The 19,045-nt window shown below is 41.1% G+C and overlaps 1 protein-coding gene across 1 annotated transcript in view; it reads right to left on the bottom strand.

Annotated features, from left to right (window-relative positions):
* Positions 1-16,675: 16,675 nt before the first annotated feature.
* SYT12 (synaptotagmin 12) overlaps positions 16,676-19,045 on the bottom strand; it is a 44,150-nt gene continuing 41,780 nt past the window's right edge. Inside the window, exon 8 of the mRNA XM_014065492.2 lies at positions 16,676-18,352. Within this exon, the coding sequence (XP_013920967.2) occupies positions 18,179-18,352 (174 nt within the window). The 3' untranslated portion in view covers positions 16,676-18,178. The remainder of the gene's footprint in view (positions 18,353-19,045) is intronic.

The raw sequence follows: 19,045 nt of genomic DNA, 5'->3' as shown, positions 1-19,045 counted from the left end.
GTTTGATCATTATGGTCAGATGGATGGATGACTTCCGTAATACAAGCATACATTCAGGCAGAGAAAAATCTAAAATGAAACCCACAATTGGCTATTTTGATTCATATTTCTTTATGCCTTTCCTTGTCTTTTTATCTGCAAGCTATTCTTGTCTCTTCCCAGGCGCCCCTTGAAGAATACTGCAGTTTGCTTTGAAGATATATAAAGAAGACAAATAGCTTTTCTTTCAAACTGCGTAGCCCTTTTTTCTCAGCAAGTCATTATAAAATCTTGGTAGCAACATGTTTTAGTCCACTATTGGAACCCAACTATAAAAGTCCAAATGGGCATTGCTCCTTTTAAGTAGAGAGATTTGGCAAAACATGCCACATGTAGAGAATATGAGAATATGTACTTCTTTGATCATTACATAAATTGTAAAACAAAATTGCATATAATGCAAGCATTTACACCCCCATTATAATAACAGCATGTTCTTTTGATGGAGGAAGAGTGGCTGTCCAACATGTCCACATCTGTTACTATTCTGCCTGGATTTGGTGAAAGTTGGAATCTAGTACTGTAATGTCTGAATTCATCACAGCTGTTGGCCATTTATTTTATTTGTCAAGGCCACCCAACTCCAGAAAGTTTGGGCAGTGGTCAGTAGAATTTGGAGCTGATCCAGGCACACAATAGCTTCTTAGTGCATCAGGAAGAAAAATAAAATGGTACAACAAAAGGAAGACTTGGGACCTTTTTACGCCAAGATCTTTTTAGAAAATTACTCCAGCATTAAGAGAGAGGTGTGATTCTGGCATCTTCCACAGCATACGTATCCAGCTGCCTCCTGTTGTCAGATACAGGTGTTTATTTAGCATAGGAGTCTCAAGCTACAGATGATACCCTCTTAGCATCCCAGGATCACATTGCTAAAATTCAGTAGCAAAATTCCAATTTTCAGCGATATTCTGTTATTGGAGCATTATGAAGTAAGGTATTATGAAGTATCAGGCCTTTAAGCAGCAAATACCAGTGATATGATTTGTGCCGTATAACCTTTTCAAGATTTAAAGGTGGGATGAGAGCAAAGAAGCCTCTGACTTCCTTCCCCAACTTTACAATTTCCACAAACGTAAGGAAAAAACAGATGGGAAACTTACATTCTTTTAGGGTCCATCGTGTGGTGCCTGAAACCTGCTTTAAAACTGGATGCTTGAGTTATTCATTTTTGATGTAATACGCAGGTATTTTTCTGGCTGCAGTTCTCAAGGTTTCAAGAAGAAAACTATCCTAACCCTGAAATTTAGTGTCCTTTTAATTGGACACTTTTAATTTAATTGGAAACTAGTTGGAATTTAACCATTCTGAAGAGTTGTGTGCTAGAGAGCTTAACTTGGGGCTACAGAATTTGTAGACTAGTCCAGTAATGTTTGATGCTTTTTGAAGTGCTTTGATGAAAGTTGTTAATTTATATAGAACCAAAGAAGTGTGAAAATGGTTGTGTTTATTTCATTCCATGAAACTAAACATGAATAGGGAAAGAAAAAGCTGTTCATTTTCAAGAGGGCTTGCAATAATGTTGTCCTTATTCATGGATTTGCTCAAATATAAAGGAAAACATTACATTACTCATATTACTTATGGAACACTGATTTTGATTTTTTACTTCATTATGTGAACAGACTGCCAAAATATACAGTAGGTTATTAACAATTATTGTGGCTCCTACATTTCTGTGACACGGATGTCCTTAGTCTTAGAATAGTTGTGTCAGAAATTGTGTAGCCTTCCACTTGGCCATCCTTTTCTTGTCAGACAAATGTGTCCTTGAGGATTCACAAAAAACTCTGTGGCTTTTACCATCAGTGGGTATGTTAACCTTGTGTCAATTAACCTTTCTGAACTCAAAAAATTATTGGCTTTTCTTTTTGGACATTGTCTTGAAATTAAAGTGCTGTTGATGTTTTATCATCCAGATAAACTGGTCTTCTAACATTTCTGTGACTGCACTTAGATTTAGTATGTGCGACCTTTGAATAACCTGAGACTGCAATAATAAAACAAAATGGATTTCTTTTTTTTTTAAAGGCCATAATTATGGCTTACATAAAATAAATGTTCACAGTTCAGAAAATCACAGTTTTCTGAATGTTTTAGAGCAAATGGAGGCTGCAAAGTTGAAGGCAGAGAGATCCAAATTGACTTTAATGAGGGTATCTTGATTAACTGTTGAAGTCACTTTAACTTTTAGAAGATCCAGATCACAGCATACTTGATATAGAGTAGGAGTGTTAAACTCGATTTCATTGAGGTCCACATCAGGGTTGTGTTTGACTTTGAGGTGCCTGAGCGGACATGGCCATCACTCGTTGGGGGCAACTGTGATGGCCAAGCGCTCTGCCAGTAAAAATGGGCTCCCAAGCTCAGTTTTCAGCTGCAAGTGCCTCCTGCAACCCTCTGCCAGCAAAAACGGAGCTCAGGAGGGCTGCACGCATCCCTCCTGAGCTCCGTTTTCACTGGCAGAGGCCCCATGGACCAGTCCTTCACTGTTTCCGGGGTCAGATCTAAGCACCCCGCAGGCCGGATCCAGCCCCCAGGTCTTGAGTTTGACACCCCTGACATAGAGGATCTAGAAAGTTTTTGAAGGGCTGATAGAAATAGGACAACAAACCAATAACAACTGGATAAGTGCATTCATTCATTCATTCAGCCATGCGAAGTAAAAGAGAACCAATCTTATTTAGATTCAGGTGCAAGCATCTTTGTCTGGCACCCTACAGAAAAATTAACAGTTGGCATCCTCTGTCACAATGTTTTGAAGATGTAATGACTTTAAACACAAACAGACACACAAACATACACGAAGCAAAACATGTCCTTGGTCTGCAGTCTGACTTGATCTGCCAGCAAGGTACTGCTGACTAGGGTCTACAACAACTCACTGCAGCCAACTCTCCATGGAACAATTGTTGCACTATTATCGAAGAAATAGTTGATTAGAATAATTAAAGATAGGGTGCCAAAGGAGGGACAAAATACAAGAAAAAAAGGAAGAGAAGAAGCATCATACCCTTTGGCTGAATAGGTGCTTTCCAATTATATTTAGGAATATATATATTCCTATATTTAGGAATATATTTTATGATAGTACATCTTGCCTTATCTTGACGTTCTACATTGCCACAGTGCTGCCTTTGCTACTTTGGAGACATCAAGTTTGTCATGAATCCCCACTCAAAATCAGTTGGTTAATGGTTAACATATCCTGATGTGTCAAAGTATTTCAAAGATGAACTATAATGAAATATTAACAACCCCATATTCACAAAAGAAAGTGATCAGAGGCAAGATACAAGACGTAATGACAATACATTGAAAGAGAACAATAATTCTCTTGGTGTTTAGTTAATCTGTGTTAAGAAGAAAACAAAGGAGAAACAGTTCTATCAGATTGGGCAGCAAAATTCAGAGCTTGCTATATGGAGTTAGGTGGGGGGGTGCATTTTTGGGGGGCGTTTAGTTATTTTTGCAGGCTGAGTATATGCCTGGAGCATCCATGCAGGATTTTGCCGAACCTGTTCCCCAAATGCATGTTCAGCTTTTATCTGATTAAATTGTCTTGACAACTATACTCAGCAATCAACACCAGCTGATCACCAGCTGATATTTTGATGCTCAATTACATATAATCTCGGCTGACTAGAATGAATTACTATTCATTCACCCCCAACCTCAACCACCACTTATATACTGATACCCATATCTATTAGATTTTTTTCTGTCCATATTTTATCCAGTATCATTCTGCCTTTATCTTAGATGACGTTGACACCTGCTATCAATCCAGAATCAGATGAGTCTTCATTGCCCAAGGGCATCATGGACCATATTCAGATATGCTTCTGCTGAGTTCCATAGCAGTCCATTCCCACGCAGAATTAGAGTGGTTGAATTCCCAGTCACATTTCTATTAAGAGGGCATTGGTGTGTGTGAACAGACAAGACTGCAGAGAAATTATTTCCTGGCTACTGTTTTGTAATCTCTCCCATTCAAGACTGATCTGCTTATATAATGCTGTTAAGCAAGTCATTTCCACAATTCCCATTAATCCTAGTCTTGTGCTCTAAACCAGGGGTCTCAACCCTTGGTCCATTACCCAGTACCAATCAGCAGCCTGTTGGGAACAGGCTCTAAGTGGTAGGTGCGCACACGATTGTGCAAAGCTCCATTTGTGGGCACATGCATGAAACCATCACCTCTCCCCCTGCCACTGCCACCACTGCTGCCGGTCCACGGAGCTGGAAAGGTAGGGATCACTGCTCTAAATGGGCAAGAATCATCCCTCTAGGAATCATCTTCTTCTTGTGCCATATCCATCATTGGACATTGGTAATCATGTTGGCGATCCTATTTTTATCAACAGCCACATGAAAAAGTGCTGTTGAATTTTGTCCAAACCAGTCCCTTAGATTTTGAAGACATGATGTTCTTCTTCTGCCTGGACCTCATTTGCTTTCGATCTTTCCTTAGAAGGTTAAGTGAAGTATGCTGTATTCTTCTGAGTGTCACATCACATGTCCTTTTGGATTATTCTAATTTTCGCATTTTTATGGTTTTGATGATTTTTCTTGGCTTTCCCAGGCGGCTTATCACTGTAATATCTGGGCTGCAAAATTCTGCATGGCCATAAGAGGGTAGCAAAGAGACATAGAACTCTGCATCTTTTCTGCCTACTCATGGTCATCCAGAGTATTGTAACCCTGAGGATCTGTAGCGGGGATCGTTGGAGTTGTGAGCTAAAACATCAAGAGAATTCCAGTTTGAGTAAGGCTGTTATAGGCATTTTTAAACATCTCCTTTGAGCAATTGTGTGGTATAAACTGGGACATGTCATAATTTCCTGAAACTACACATACTCCAATTGGCAATACCAGACCAGGCATTTAAACATACTCTCGCTTGCAATCTCACCCCTTGTATTGCTTTCCTTATGGCGTTTTCATCTTTGGTGTTGGCTCATTACCCTCCTGTTGCACCCTCCGTCTGCTCCACTGTTGGCCGTTGTGTAGTACAATCCACAACTTAATTTATATCCCAGTGATAAATCTAATTGCTTTTTTTCCCACGGTGTGAGGGGAAAAGGTACAAATGGTGCCATTTGAAAGAAATGGAATGAAATCCTAAAACTATCCTAGAAGGGCTGAGTCTGCAGAAAATCCAAGGCCGTGCGTGTTCCACGCTGATTGAGTGGAAAATAACTAAGCACTTACAGATAATGACTGTCCATAGAGAAAAAGCAGATTTGCGCCGATATGATTTGCTCATGCTGGAATATTTTGCAGTCAGAGCTGAGGAATGAAGTGGAGGGGAGGCATTCCTCTCAAGGAAGCGTGATCAAGGTGGAGCATTTGCAGGAATGCCCCTGTATTTTTGAATTTAGCAACAGTAGGGTTTATTAATATCTGCTTTTATCAAATTGTGCCCACTCTATGAAAACAGTGAGTGTTCTCACCCTGTAAGACAATCTACAGAATTTCAAGTAAATTCCTAGATTACATGAAATTACTCAGCTAAGATGCGAGTTCTTAGCCAGCTCTTGCCGATCAGGAAAAAAAGATAAGCAGAGTTAGACCTACTGGTAGTTAGGTCAATCCTAAAGGTAAACCAGACTAAGAAACCAATGCCATATAGGTTGTTGTTGTTGTTAGTTGTGAAGTCGTGTCCATCCCATCATGAACCCATGGACAACGTTCCTCCAGGCCTTCCTGTCCTCTACCATCCTCTGGAGTCCATTTAAGCTCACACCTACTGCTTCAGTGACTCCATCCAGCCATCTCATTCTCTGTCGTCCCCTTCTTCTTTTGCCCTCAATCTTTCCCAGCATTAGGCTCTTCTCCAGTGAGTCCTTCCTTCTCATTAGGTGGCCAAAGTATTTGAGTTTCATCTTCAGGATCTGGCCTTCTACAGCCTTGACTATACACACTTTTGTTGACAGGGTGATGTCTCTGCTTTTTAGTACGCTGCCTAGATTTGCCATAGCCATGTAGGTTAGGGCTACTTTTATTGGAACAGCTATAGTAAAAGGTACTTGCAAGTCTGAATGTGCTTCTGTCCTTATTTTAATTTCATGGGAATTGGGGAGGGGCCTGTCTGAGAAGTTTTCTGAAGTTTCTTGAAATGGGCCCAAGTCATCTGATCCTTACCTTGGTAGAGGCTCTCCCTCCTGTCCTCTAAGGCCACTCCCTTTGCCTTCTGCAGGTTACTAGAGGTAGTTCTCATCTTACAACTGTATTGGAAATGAAATTTCTGTCATAAGTCAAGGCACCCGTGTGACCCACTTTTTTGCAGTAAGCAAACTCCACAGGTCAATACGTTCCTATGGGTGTTTTTTGCCCAGAAACAATTCAAAAGGGACAGTGTCTGGCAAAAAAAACAACACACCTCCATGTAAATGGTGTCACATGATGTGGAACACTGCAACTAGTCATAAATGCAAGCCAGTTTCCAAGAACCAGAACGTCATTTGACTGCAGAGGGAGCTACACCTATTGGAATTCTGGAACTATGCGGTAAGTATTTGGGGAGAGGGGATCCATCATAACACTAAGTGATTGGTCATTAAGTGAGGACTAACTACATTTGAATGAGAAACTACCAAGAGATTTGAGACTTGGCAGAATACCTTAGGGAGAAGATCCCAGAAAAAAATTATAGCAAACCATTTCCACAGTCTTCCCTAAAACCATTACATGGCTGCATAGGCATCAGTTCCCAACCATAATGCCAAAGTACAACATGCCTCATGACATTGCACATAAGGACATAGCAGAATTGGCATTATAATGTCACAATGCACATTTTGTCATTTGCTCCCCTTCAACATCTACATGCTCAGATGTGTTCCTGTTATCCCAGACTGAGCACAACTCTTAGATACCTTCATCACACAAGAATTAAGTTTGAGCTGAGTCTTAGGAGTAAGCCATATTAAAAATGGGGTGTGTGTATGTGTTTGCGTATGTTTGACTTACAAATAAAATTATTGCTGCCTCTGGACAAGAGATATTATGTGCATGTAAGCACATGCCCTGGCTGCTATCTGTTCTCGTCCACATACTTGAGGGGTGTATGAATATTTTAATTCCACAGAATAGGGGCAATGGGTTGAATATATGAATATTAATAACTTAAAATGTTCCTAGTTCTCTGTAATCCCCCTTACCAACCCTTTGAAATCACTCCTGACTAATGCTAGCATCAAAGTGCCTGAGGAAACCATCATTAGCCACTAATTGTGTCTATCTGGGTTTTTCAATTCCCTCCTTCCCATGGCACAATTACTAAAGCTTCTTGTGTTATAGAAATTTTAGTCTAACCCGAGAAGACAGAAGTGCTGGCTGGGAATTTAAAGTTGAAATCCTTACATTAAAAAAAAAGTTAAAATGAAAGTTGCCAAAGTTGAGAAATGCTGATCTAGATTGAAAGACGGCCAAGCTTATTCAGACTAGTACACTTCACTGACAGAAATCATGTTATAATTGCATTTTTATAGCCCAAACATTTTACAAAGGCAGGAGTAAGATACAAACTGCTATTAAATAAATGGTTTGGATATTAAATACTTCATAAAGTTATCCGCATCTCACTTTAAGCACATTTTAAAATTTTATTTCCATCTTGAATCTCTAGGGTATAAAGGATGGATACAATTTACCACTTCTGCTTTGCAAGAACATTTTTGATCCCTAACCCAGCTCTGTCAGGCAATGTGAGCTGAGCGAGTCACTCAATGAGTGTTCATGGTTGAGGGGCCTGAACATGGACCTCCCCAAGACCTACATTACTACACATCGTTGGCTGTGACATCTAGACAGAAACTAAACCTCTGCTAGCTGCCCTACATCAACCAGTGTTCTATGACCCTTAATAGCTGCTAACTTCTTTCTTCTAGCTCTCTAACTGAAGATGTTTGTATCAGCAGGTTCTGACCAGTTCTGGAGAACCGGTAGCAGAAATTTTGAGTAGTTCAGAGAACCGGTAAATGCCACCTCTGATTGGCCCCGCCCTCAACTATTCTCTGCCTCCTGAGTCCCAGCTGATCAGGAGGAAATGGGGATTTTGCAGTCACCTTCCCCAGGAGTGGGGAAGGAATGGAGATTTTACAGTATCCTTCCCCTGCCAAGGCCACCATGCCACGCCCACCAAGCCACACCCACATAACCAGTAGTAAAAAAAAATTGAATCCCACCACTAGTTTCTATATATAAGCAGTTGAGGTAAACTGCTCCGGAAATATTTTTTTCTGTCTTATCTTGCCTCCAGGCACTGCATGTATATTGTGTGGGACAGTGGTGGGATTCAAATAATTTAATCTGCCCTAATGACCATCTGGGTAGGTGGGGCTTGGTGGTCATGTGACTGGGTGGGCGTGGCCAACTCAAGGTCACTCAGGTCGATGGGCGCTTCGCCCTAGCTGTTACAATGTAATAAGGGTTAACCAGAGAGGCAGTTTCTGTAATCAGGGCAATAAAGATTAGGCTAGAAACAACACCAGAATGTTTCCTTCCTGCCTTCCTTACAGGATTAGTCCTGTAAAGTGGGAAAAAACAAAAGGAGATTTCTTCCAACAATCGGTTCTCTGAACTACTTAGAAAGTTACCAACCGGTTCTCCTGAATAGGTGCGAACTGGCTGAATCCCACCACTGGTGTGGGACATGATGATGTTGTGAGGGGGAGAAGCAGCTGAAATGAGGTGTTCTGTGTTAGCAAACCCATAGCTCCAATTGCTTCTGTTGCTTTTCTGTGGGACCATCTCCTTCCAGTCTCTGATCTCCCTCTCAGCCCTCTTTCAGCTCTGAGGAAGACCCAGATCCTTCTGAGCTCCCCCAATGGGTCTTCCTGTCACTTGAATTACAGAATATAAAACTTGGATCTCTGGACTTAAAGAGAGTATAACAGAATAATAGAGTTGGAACAGACCTTGGAGGTTTTCTAATCCAACCCTCTGCTCAAGTAGGAAACCCTATACTGTTTCAGATAAATGGTTGTCCAATCTCTTCTTAAAAGCTTCCAGTGTTGGAGCATCCACAACTTCTGGAGGCAAGCTGTTCCACTGATTAATTGTTCTTACAGTCAGGAAATTTCTCCTCAATTCTAAGTTGCTTCTCTCCTTGATTAGTTTCCACCCATTGCTTCTTATCCTGCCCTCAGGTGCTTTGGAGAATAGGTTAACCCTCTCTTCTTTGTAGCAGCACCTCAAAGTAATGAGATATATAATTGAAAAGACTTTTTACCCTTGTGTTTTAAAAGAATGCCACGAAAGAATTTACTTTGCAGCAGTAGGGGCTTTCAGGAACCCCGATTCCTCCTTTCTTCTCATCTAATTTCGTAGGGTTTTTAAATAAGTTTGCAACCCTATTCACCTTCTTTTCCAAACTTCTGCTCTTCAATGGCACTTATTCAGCAACTGCAGATATCCAGAGAGCCACTAGATGGCAGGCAAAAAATACAAAACTTTCATTCTTAACTGCAGCCCCGAAGATAATAGGTCAACAGTTGAGCACTCAGCTGAGATAGTTTCAAGAAATAATGAAAAAGTTAAATCGGTTAAAGGTATGAAAGGAAAGAGAAAAAAAGTGGGGGGGGATGTAATGCTTGGGGTAAGCAGAGGGCTGTGGATGCCAGCTGGGGAAGGCATGGTTTTCACATGGTTAAGACAATGCTGAAATTTCAGCAGAGGGAATTATCACATCACCCTAGAACGTGCTAGGTGATGCTCCGTATGAACATCAGGGCATCTCAGGCACATTTGGGGTATGCATTAAGAGTGCACTGTGTGGCTAATAAAATTTAGGGCAGCGTGATTTATTTTTTTTTGCCAGCTCTGGGGCACGAGGCCCCATGTGTGCACATGGCCTTAATCAATAGTATTTCTCAGTCAGTCTTGACATGCTAAGCTTCAAACTCTACAGGAAAGATAGCAGTCACCATACTAACTCATTGCTCTAAAGAAGCCCCATGCACAACACAAAGATGCACTTGGGAAAGCAGTTGAAGTGTCTGCTACAACTAAACAAACATCACCAAGGATACTGTAAAATCTCCATTTCCACCCCACTCCAGGGAAGGATACTGTAAAATCCCCATTCCCTCCCCACCCCACTAACCTGCTTTCCAGCTTTGCAGGGCAACAGAAGAAGACACAGCTGATCAGCTGGGACTCGGATTGCAGCAAATAGATGTGGGCAGAGCCAGCCAGAGGTGGTATTTGCCAGTTCTCCGAACTACTCAAAATTTCCAATACCGGTTTGCCAGAACCGGTCAAAACTGGCTGAATACCACCTCTGATCACAATACAAAAAATAAGTGGCCACCCTCTGTTTTCCAATAACTCAGAATATTTACAAGTTTCATGTGTCTGTTCTTTCACCATGTCATACCTGGTGGGCTTATTTTTAAATATTCTAATTTGCTATCATACTTGCTAGCAAGCAAGTCCAAATGTAACCAGTGGGACTTTTATTCAAGTGAACATATTTAAGTCTGAATTATAAAGCATGCACGTAGGGAACATTTATGCAAACTAAGCAGTTCAGCATTTATTGAAGCAATTTAATTCCTTCTAGGGCAGAAAAATTAGATTTGCTTGGTAGAGCAATTTTCTAAGTTTCCTTCATGCAGAATTTTATTCAGAAGCTTCCTTGGTGATCTGGTTTAGAAATAGGTATTTCTGACATTTAATAGTAAGATAAAAATACAAAGTGTTATTGTTTCATGGGTCTTGTTTGCAAAATAAATCTACTCAATGTACAAAATGAGAAACACAATGCATCTCTCCTCTTCATATCCAGTGTTCAAAGATTCAAATTCTCTTCAAAATATAATAATTGAAAAAAGAATTTTTGAGTGCTTTATAAACTACAGACTTTTTTCCTGGGATGAACTGCGGCATAAGATGGTACAATAATGGTCTAATTATAAGATCATGATGCTCGGATGATATTGCTTTGGCTCACTCTTTATAATAATCTGAATTATTCCCCTTCCTTCCTTCCTTCCTTCCTTCCTTCCTTCCTTCCTTCCTTCCTTCCTTCCTTCCTTCCTTCCTTCCTTCCTTCCTTCCTTCCTTCCAGTATCCATGCCTCCCTAATTTTATCTTCACAACTCCATAGACTTGTGATGGCAAATCTATGGCATGCGTGCTAGAGGTGGCACACAGAATCCTCGATATGGGCATGCATGCCACCGCCTCAGGTCAGCCAGCTGGGCGTCAGGTTTCCCGAGGTACGCATGTGCACCAGCCAGCTGCTCATCGGGTCCAAAGCATGCATGCACGGTGGCCAGCAGATTTCCGAGGCATGCATGCATGACAGGTCATTGGGTTTCTGGTACTCTGGTTTGGGCACTCTGTGCCAAAAATGTTCGCCATCACTGCCATAGACAATTAAAGATGTACCCAACAATCAATGCATAACACTGGCTTTTCCTCTCCATTCTGATTGAGCTGGAGAGAATTTGACCTGTGAGAACCTTTCCATGCCTGTTTCTTCCAGGCCTCCAAGTTGTTAGATAACTCCTAGCTAAATCTGGTCTAGATGCCCGTTGGTAACTGGAAGAGGCTTGTGAGTTGGATGCGGTTCCCTTCTACATATAAATAGGCAGATTTGACTCAACAGAGGCATTTGCATTTCATATTTTTCTATAAGAATGAGAGGGAGTCCCATGACTGATAACTGGCAACATCTCTCAGGAAACTAGCTTATTATTCATGACCATCTGTTCAGATGCAAGAAGAGAGAATGTCCTTGTATTTTCGGAAAGGGGGATGGGATGGTTCCTAATGCCATTACAGTTGAGCATCAGGCACAGGTGGGAGATTCATGGCAGGGGGTTATCCAAATGGTTATATGGGCAGATGGGTAGGCCGTAAAATGAACACACTGACAGCAAATCACTGAGAAGGCAGGCAGACTTTAGCACCTGGGATTTACTTAAGTATAACTCTGAGCAGCACCAACCAGACCCAGATCAACGTAGTGATTCGTGTGGATGGGTGTTTGCTAGACACTAAGCTAGACACTAAGCTGAGTTGAGCCACTCAACTCAGAAACTTGTCATCAGAAATCCAGACTTAAACTAACAAATTCTTCCACGTAAAAATTTATTCCCTATTTTATCTTTAGTGTGTTTATTCAGCACTTCACTTAGGAGCAAAAAGCCTCTTTATAATCATTGCTGTTGTTAGACATCTGGGAGTCAAATATGTGACTACAGGCTCATATACTAAAGGTTTATTAAGATCATCCAGTAGATTCTGAACTATCCTAAGTAAGAAATGAAGAAAAAGGAGCTTGGGGGTTAACGACCTGTATCCAGAGTTGTTACTAATAAACAAAGAGATTTATGGGGACTATTAGTGGGTAGGACCAGAGCAGCTTGGGGACCTAGAGCTGAAGATGCTCGCCCGCCACTTGGCAGATGTTTCTCTATCAGGGCCCAAAGAGAAAATATCTGCTGGAACTCTGCGTAGCTATACCTTCACACAGAAGTTATAGGACAGTGATGGCTAACCTTTTTGTCATTGTGTGCCAAAAGCGCGCACACGCATTCATAATGCAATGCGCTCATGACTCCCCCCACATTCCCCGTGTATGTGCATGCAGCCACACATGCTCCTCTGTCCCCGCACATGCACGCATGCCCCCCCGCATGTTCCCCCCTCACTTATTTTTAGCTTCCAGGTTGGTGCAGGAGGCTTTCCAGGCCTCCTGCACCAACCTTCAAGCCAAAACAGGGCATGGGGGTGCTGTGCAAGGTACCCCCATGCCCCATTTTGGGCCTTGAAGGTCTCCTGCAACAACCTGGAAGCCAAAATGGGACGTGTGGGGCAGGGGTGAAATCCAGTTACCTTTGCTACCAGTTCGGTAGCAATGTGTCTGAGCATGCATGCGCAGAGCACCAAAAATGGACGTGATGATGTCTGGGCGAGTGGGTGGAACCTGCTACCGAGTGCCTGCAAAGGTAAGTGAACAGCGAGGGGGAGGGAATCCGCTGTGCCACACAATTTAGATTAGCTAGAAAGCAGAAAATTCTGCAGTTGACTTCAATGTCAATTGTCGTTGAGTGGGAGAGGGTGCTGCCAAGATATATAAATTGATCCACCGCTTGCAGCTTTTGTCCCTTCACTATGATGGTGGGCTCTTGGTTTTGGGCTTTTGGAGCTGCCTTTATATTCAGAAGGCTGTAGAATCCCCCTCCCTCCAAAGGAAAGGTAAGGGAAACAATGGTCAACCATGTGAAAGAATCTGTCAAGAAATTCAGGGGCAGTTCCACCAACTGGGTGATTCTGGATCTGCAGACATAGTGCATATAAAATCTTACCTATTATGTGATATGGGATTTAGGAATCTTGCTTTCAGCTGTTCACATGCTGCCCCCTTCCCTTGGCATCACAACTGTCCCTTTCACATCCCCCCTTCCCCATGTAATCTCTTACGAAAGTGGCAATCTCCTTTATTGTCTTTTTTCATTGGTTTTTTTTTTTTTGCCAACGCATTAGAGATTACAATTCGAATTCGCCCTTCTCAATATTTCTGCCTCCCTTCAGATTTATGCCAATACTGCAGCAGATGCAATCTTTAGATTACAAGTAGAAGTGACTCCAGTATTGCGAATTGTCATCCAAAACTGTATAATTCTGGACTTCCTCTTAGCTAGCCAAGGAGATGTTTATGTTCTCATTAATTCTAGCTGTTGCACTTTTATTGATCAACAGGATAAGGTTCTTGTTTGATGTCCTGGTAATCTCAACCCAGTCTGCCAGTTTTCATGCTATTGCACAAACTAATGCTTTCCTTACCCCCCTTCTTCAATATCTGGCACTCTTTCACCAACTGGCTACCCCATTTAAAGTGGTTAAAATTGCTGATTGTTATGATTATATTTTTTGGAATGATTGGACTCACGGTGTGGTGCTCTGTATAGTGTTTCCTTAATGCCCCCTCTGTGCTTAAAGGATTGTTTCCAAAAGGAGATGATGTCCTCATGGTTCTAAACTTCTACACTCCTAACTGTGATCCCAATTATTACTTATGCTTGCAACACCCACAACAGCGACACATCACTACCTTCACTATGGTTTAGTGCAGAGTGTTAAAGGTGGAAATGAGGGAGTAGCTTAAAGCCATTTGGGAAAGTTACCCTTCTGTTAGGGAGACAGTTAAAACTGTAAGTAGTTGCCTTGCCATGGAGTCACAGAAGTTCGTCATTGGCATAGTCAAAATCATGCCGAGAGGCAGAGAACTTAAGATAATGAAGCTCACTCCCCCATGAAAATATAATTGCCTAGTAATGTTACACAGGGAGTTGTTTATTTGTATTGGCCAATAATAATTAAAGCTGTATAACTTCCTTGCCTGAAACTTGTCTAAATATGCTGTAAAATTGCAAACTTGTGCACTTGATTTGTGGCATCTGCCCCAAGTTTCTCTCTTTGATTGGAATACAAGAAGATATTCTGGTTTCCATGACTTGTGTGTGTGTTTCATTGGCTATTCACCAGTGGTGGGTTTCAAATTTTTTTTTGAACCTACTCTGTGGGTGTGGCCTCCTTTGGGGGAGTGGCTTGCCGGCCATGTTTTTTCTCTCTCTCTCTCTCTCTCTCTCTCTCTCTCTCTCTCTCTCTCTCTCTCTCTCTCCCCTTCCTTTTGTCTCTGTCCCTTTTTCCTTTTTTTTCTTTCATCTCTTACTTTTTCTTTCTTTTTTCTTTTTCTTTCTTTCTTTCTTTCTTTCTTTCTTTCTTTCTTTCTTTCTTTCTTTCTCTTTCTCTCTATGTGTGAATCTGTCTGTCTGTCTGTCTGTCTGTGTGTGTCAGTGGTGGGTTTCAAAATTTTTTGGAAGCTCTTCTGTAGGTGTGGCCTGCTTTCCGGGTTCACTGGTGGAACCTCTTCTAACCAGTTCGGTAGATTTGACGAACCGGTTCTATCGAACTGGTGCGAACTGGTAGGAACCCACCTCTGCTATTCACATCAAGTGAACAAAGCCAGTGTTGGCTGGGTCAACAAAGAGAATGGAAATCCTTTTATTTTAGAAGACCACCCAATGTGATGGGTTAACTTAATCCATTTATCCCCCTCCCCCCTCCAAAGCTGACTACAACTTTTTCTTTACTGAATTTAAAGATCTATCCTGGATGCAGACTTTGTATCATAGACCTACATCATCTACTATGCTATTTCACTCTGAATGACGGTTCTGTTTCTGGCAATTCATCCCAAAATGGTAAGATTTGTATCCCAGACATCCGAAGTAGAAGAATTTGTTTAAAGCATCTGTTCCTAGTTTTAACAAGTTCTATTTCCTATCTAGATTTCAGAATTTTTTTCCCCTGCTACATGAAATCTGTTTCCTGTTTCCATTGTCTATATAAACTAATCCTTGAAAATACCTTTAAACTGTCAGCAGCTTCTTCTCTCTGTGCTTAAATCGTCTGTTCCCTAGATACTATTCACAGGAGATGCTTAAATTACCTTTATTGAATGCAATGTTTTTCCTTAGAGGCATAGCTTTTGCTTTGGTAAAAGGCTAGTCTGGGCGGGAAAAGAGAGCAACTTTTCTAGAATTTACACATTGTGGGGATCCTCACCATTATTTGGTAGCGTGGGAAGAGATGTATTTTCTGGAAAAGAAGTTAGGTGCTATTTCTGTGTGGATGGCATATCCATCCAAAAGCAAGCTATTTGTCACACACAATAATTAAAGGTTTGCCCTTAGGGAAATCTTGCCTTTAAAATGTTGATCAGTTAAGTATTAAGAGCTGGAGGGAGCTTAAAAATATATTTTACCGCTTCTTTGGAACATGGGATATGTTTACATAAATAGGTAATGAGTTCTGCCATACCATTTGTTACATTTTTTAAACCATTCCCAAAGTTTCTCCAATCCCTCCTGGCGATTCCCCCATTTCATCCTCACCATTCCTGAATTCTGAATATATTTAGCAAGGCTTTGCTCCTGGAGTTCAGAGGGAGATCCTTAGCAAAAACCAGACAGCTAAAGCAGTACATGCTCTGCCTCACAACGTGCCAGTTGTGAAGTTATTCCACTCTGGACTGAACTTCCAGTGGTCCATGAATTAAGAGAAACCTTCTGTTCCATCACAAGGAGACAAAGTTTGAACTCATCCGGGCGCTAGTCTAGGAAGCTCCGTGTGGTATCCCAGCAAATCCAGATTCAAAGCTGGCTATTTCTTGAGCTGGGGTAAATGAAATAGAGGTAATAGGACAGGCTGATTGTCTAGTCAATGTGAATTGCCACAAAGACAGGATGACCTCAGTAAAACTCATGTTTCTTTAATGCAAGGGAAGAAGGGAAAATGGTTTCCCATGGGTGTCAAGGAACCAGAGTCTCGGGGATTTTGCAATGTGTTACCACTGGCATGCTCTTGATATCATCTGATGGATGGGGGTGCAAACATGATCGAGATTGGTAAAGATATGGGAATGTTACCTTCTACCTTGCATGTGCCACTGTTGATATTTTAAATCAATTGCAAATTAGAAAGCCAGCCATCTAATCAGACATTCACAAAATTACTACATGAGGAACCAAAAGATGATTGCTTAGAAACCATATCAGAACAGTGCTTAGTTGTTTGCGAGGTTAAGACTCTTTTTATCCTATTAGTGTTCCTACATTCTTTTTACAAATTTTACAATAACAATAAAGAGATTTTTTAATTTACTTTTATTTACTTATTTATCAAATTTATATAGCCACCCATCTCACCAAAAGTGACTTACTGGGTGCAAATACATCATCCACAATGTTTTCAGTAACCATGAAATATTTTGCCAAAGAATTTCCCTTTGTTTTGTTTTTTTTATTTTTATTTTTCAAGCTGCCATTCCCTATTTCTCAAAATACACATATTTAGTGTCTATAACTGATGTGGCCTTGAATTACAAATCACCCAATCAAATTTCCAATATTAAGGATGGTTCTCCCATGCATGATACATTTGTATCCACTTCCACTCTTCTTCTGCCCAGCATGATTGCAACTGCTTCTTGAGGTCAAGCACACATAACATGAATAAATAAAGCATTCACACTTTATAGACAGGTTAATCTCCAATTGCTCATAAATGGTGAAAACGGGAAGGAAAAGTCCATTGGTTATTCAGTTCTATACCATATGTATAAAATAAGGCCCAGTGAATTTACATCTCAGTATTGCATCCTCTGTGACGATAGTGTTCCAATTGGACATTGGAACTAAACAGGTCCACGCCAGAGCCCAGGTAGGTATTGAATGAGCAGAGGTCATCTCTGTGATGGTGCTGTGCTCTACGGGATTACATTTTTACCATAATTCAAAGAGAGGAGAAAGATTCATGAATCTTCAAAGCAAATGTGTTGAGTTTTTATAGCAAGCAGTAGTCCACATATCTAATGATGCACATCTTTGTTTGTAAAAAGTTCACTCTGTCAAATATTTAGTCAAATACGAGCCTTTTAGTTTTCTTCTCCAAAAAAGGCAAACAGGACAACAGTACTTGAATCTCAATCATGATAAGAAGCATGTGACAATGGTGGCCCAAAAATGTGACTTAAGCAACTTTAGTTGGAAGTAATTTTGCCCAAATTTATTTGAAATAATCCAAACTTGATTCCCAACGAATGTGAGAAGGAATGAAGTATAAAATTGTGTTCCATATACATTTATATCAAGGCAGGGCCCATTCACTCCCAAGAATCTGACTTCCAAGTCAACATGTTTGAAACACAGTCAAATGCATAAAATACCATAAGCTTTCCTTTTAAGTCTTCTTCAATGGAGAAAAACAATGTGGAAATGCAAGATTCAGTGTGAAAGAACTTCAAGAATAATTGGCTCTCCAAGTTGGTGATGTTAGAATGACGGAATCAAAAGTCTTATTTGTCCACCAGCTACCAGGTATCCATCTGTATTTATATATCTTCTTCTCTTATTGTTTTAGCTATGATTCTTTTCCAAGGCTTGGGTAGTCTCATTTGGCAACCCATCATCACTGCTATTATTATTTGTGAGGAATATTTAGATTAAAAAAAAACTCTTATGGTCTCGCAAATTCATTGTTCCAACAGCATCGGCCACCTGAAGTTATTTATTTAAGCACCGTGTTGGATTATTTTCGGTGAGGTGCAGGTACACCCTTAGCTTTGTCGAAGTGGGTGCCACATGGATATAGGTTTTCTCAAGGTAGCCAACATTTGATTCCAGTGAGTGATGCCCATGCCTCCTGCAGCCGGGCCTATGACAACATGGCCAATATTTTCAGCTCTCCCATCTTCACAGCATTGTGCGACCGTCACCCGAAGAGACAGCTCCTGTAAAGGCATAAATTAGGATTAGAATCTTTGATGGCGCACATTGGAATTGTGCTACCTTCAATTGACAAACTACACCTAGTTATGCAGATTAGTTTAAATAACAGTAATGCAATTGGAAGGTTGAAAGTTGGGGAACTTGTCCAGAGTCACAAAGCTTGCACATTTCCCCATTTTCAACACTTCTGCAATGCTGCGCACTGTCCTCATTCCTGAGCTCCATCATCCCTTTGAGCCTTCGATCGAATTTCATTCTGGTGCTCCATTATCCCATGGGTACAAAAACTAGCAGCCAACAGATACCCCACTTTTCTGCTTTTTGTGATGAGAGGGGAAAGTACTAAAAATTCCCAGTTGGCCACTGTGCTAGGGGAGTGGCAAGGGCATCCCTCAGAGCAATAGGAGAGGGTGGAGTTGGGCAATGCAACATATGACTGTGTTGTGATGGCAGATGGCAGGGGGGAGGTTCCTGGAACTTGGTGCTGAACTTTCCCACCAATGGGACATGAATTGGCCCATAGCTCTAAAGGAAATGCTGCATATTCACAGTTGGCACTTTTGGCACAGTTCATCCCTTCAGCTTCTCAAGAGCCATGAAAGCCCCACAACATCATGGGGAAATGTGTTTCTGCTAGTATAAGTTTCTATTTTCTCCTAAGCCATTCACTGCAATCATACAGTGGACAACCAACC

Source organism: Thamnophis sirtalis, unplaced genomic scaffold (genome assembly GCF_051295495.1).
Source record: "Thamnophis sirtalis isolate CommonGarterSnake01/CBP01778 unplaced genomic scaffold, rThaSir2_p1.2 scaffold_1, whole genome shotgun sequence".
Lineage (NCBI taxonomy): Eukaryota > Metazoa > Chordata > Lepidosauria > Squamata > Natricidae > Thamnophis > Thamnophis sirtalis.
The sequence above is the reverse complement of the archived record's forward strand: the minus strand, read 5'-3'. Positions and strand labels throughout refer to the sequence as shown.